The 1,342-nt window shown below is 51.1% G+C and overlaps 1 protein-coding gene across 2 annotated transcripts in view; it reads right to left on the bottom strand.

Annotated features, from left to right (window-relative positions):
• The window catches only part of si:ch211-253b8.5 (dysbindin), a 33,819-nt gene extending 33,134 nt beyond the window's left edge, over positions 1–685 (bottom strand). Inside the window, exon 1 of one of the 2 annotated variants that reach the window (XM_048608366.1) lies at positions 624–685. Coding sequence is in view for 1 of the 2 variants with exons in the window: in XM_048608365.1 (XP_048464322.1) it covers positions 244–280 (37 nt within the window). In the remaining variant the exon portion in view is untranslated. Of the gene's footprint in view, positions 1–243; positions 456–623 lie in introns of those variants that run through there. The other variant, XM_048608365.1, reaches the window with a different exon arrangement.
• Positions 686–1,342: the final 657 nt, after the last annotated feature.

Here is a 1,342-nt window from a genome sequence, read left to right as displayed (position 1 = left end):
CCCCCCCCCCCCCCCCCCCCCCCCCCCCCACACACACACACACTCCCCCAGACACACACCCACATACACACTCACCCAGACACACATACACTGCGTCAGCTCCAACATGCATTCAGTGCTGGATTGCAAGTGGTTAATGTCTCTGCATCAGCGTCTCTTCTGAGCTTCGATCCTAGTTATGTCTCGACATTCCTTTCCACTGATCCAGCCTTCCTTTTGCATTCGGAGGTGGTTCTTACTTACCCGGAGCCCTCTTGCTGGCTTGTGCCTGACCTGACATCTCCAAAGAGGGCGGCTGCAGTGCTGGATCCACACGGGTAGGTTAGCAGGTGCCGACTGGCATCTCCTAAGCCAGGCGGCTGTGCTAAGGAGACGTCTGGAGGTTATGACTGTGCTGCTCCGCTGCCTGACATCCAGTGGGAAACAGCAGGGACATAAAGCTTGAACATCACTGCAGCTCATGTTGCACCAACCACGCAGCCCCGCTGCAGTAGGGGGTGGGGGGGGGGGGGGGGGGGGTGGGGGGGGGGGTGAATGCTGAGAATTACACAGCATTAATAAAACACTCAGCACACAACACTGACCCAGGCTGCTAAAGGCTTCAGGCGCAACTGTAAACCTACCTTACTGAGTATGCCTGGGCTCAGATGCGAGGAATAAGCTCTCCTCATTTTCTCACCCCCCCCCCCCCACTGCAGTTGGAGTGTCTGGAACTGGGAGCGAGTTGTTTAAATCACTTCAGTCTACAGACCCGCCCCCAGAGCTCCTGTTAACTCTTGTTAAGTCGTTCGCTCTAAAAACACAGGAGAATGTTACCTTTGAGCTACAATCACATTTTACCCAATGTTCTTGTTATTTATTTTTCAGCCTGCCTTTGCTAATAATCCCATTACCGAGGTGAGGAATATTAATGCTGGAGTGTTGGAAACATCCCCCAATCCACTGATCAAACACTCCCAGATACAGTATGGACTCTACTAGAGTTTTCTGTACAGGGTCTCACAGCTCTCACTGCTAACACCTCGCCCCTCCCTGGTTGTACTGACAGTCAGTAACCTCCAGGTGAGGCAATGATACTAAAACCCACTACACTGGCAATAGCCAATAACTTGAATGAAAAACCCAGTAAATGAGAGCTGACACCTGAAGGAAACAACCAACAGCATTCTGAGTGAATGCACCCAGTATCAACCCTCCCCTTCCACAACCAGCTACTGGAGTTCATTCGACCAATCTGAGTGCACAGACCAGAGGATCCATCAAAGAAACACATAGCCAGGGGTATAAATCTCAGAGTTTGAAGAATGAGTATAATTGTGATAACCTTCAGCTATAACTCAGG

The sequence above is a fragment of the Rhincodon typus genome, chromosome 19 (genome assembly GCF_021869965.1).
Source record: "Rhincodon typus isolate 14 chromosome 19, sRhiTyp1.1, whole genome shotgun sequence".
NCBI classification, from domain to species: domain Eukaryota; kingdom Metazoa; phylum Chordata; class Chondrichthyes; order Orectolobiformes; family Rhincodontidae; genus Rhincodon; species Rhincodon typus.
This window is presented reverse-complemented; position numbering and strand designations above follow the sequence as displayed.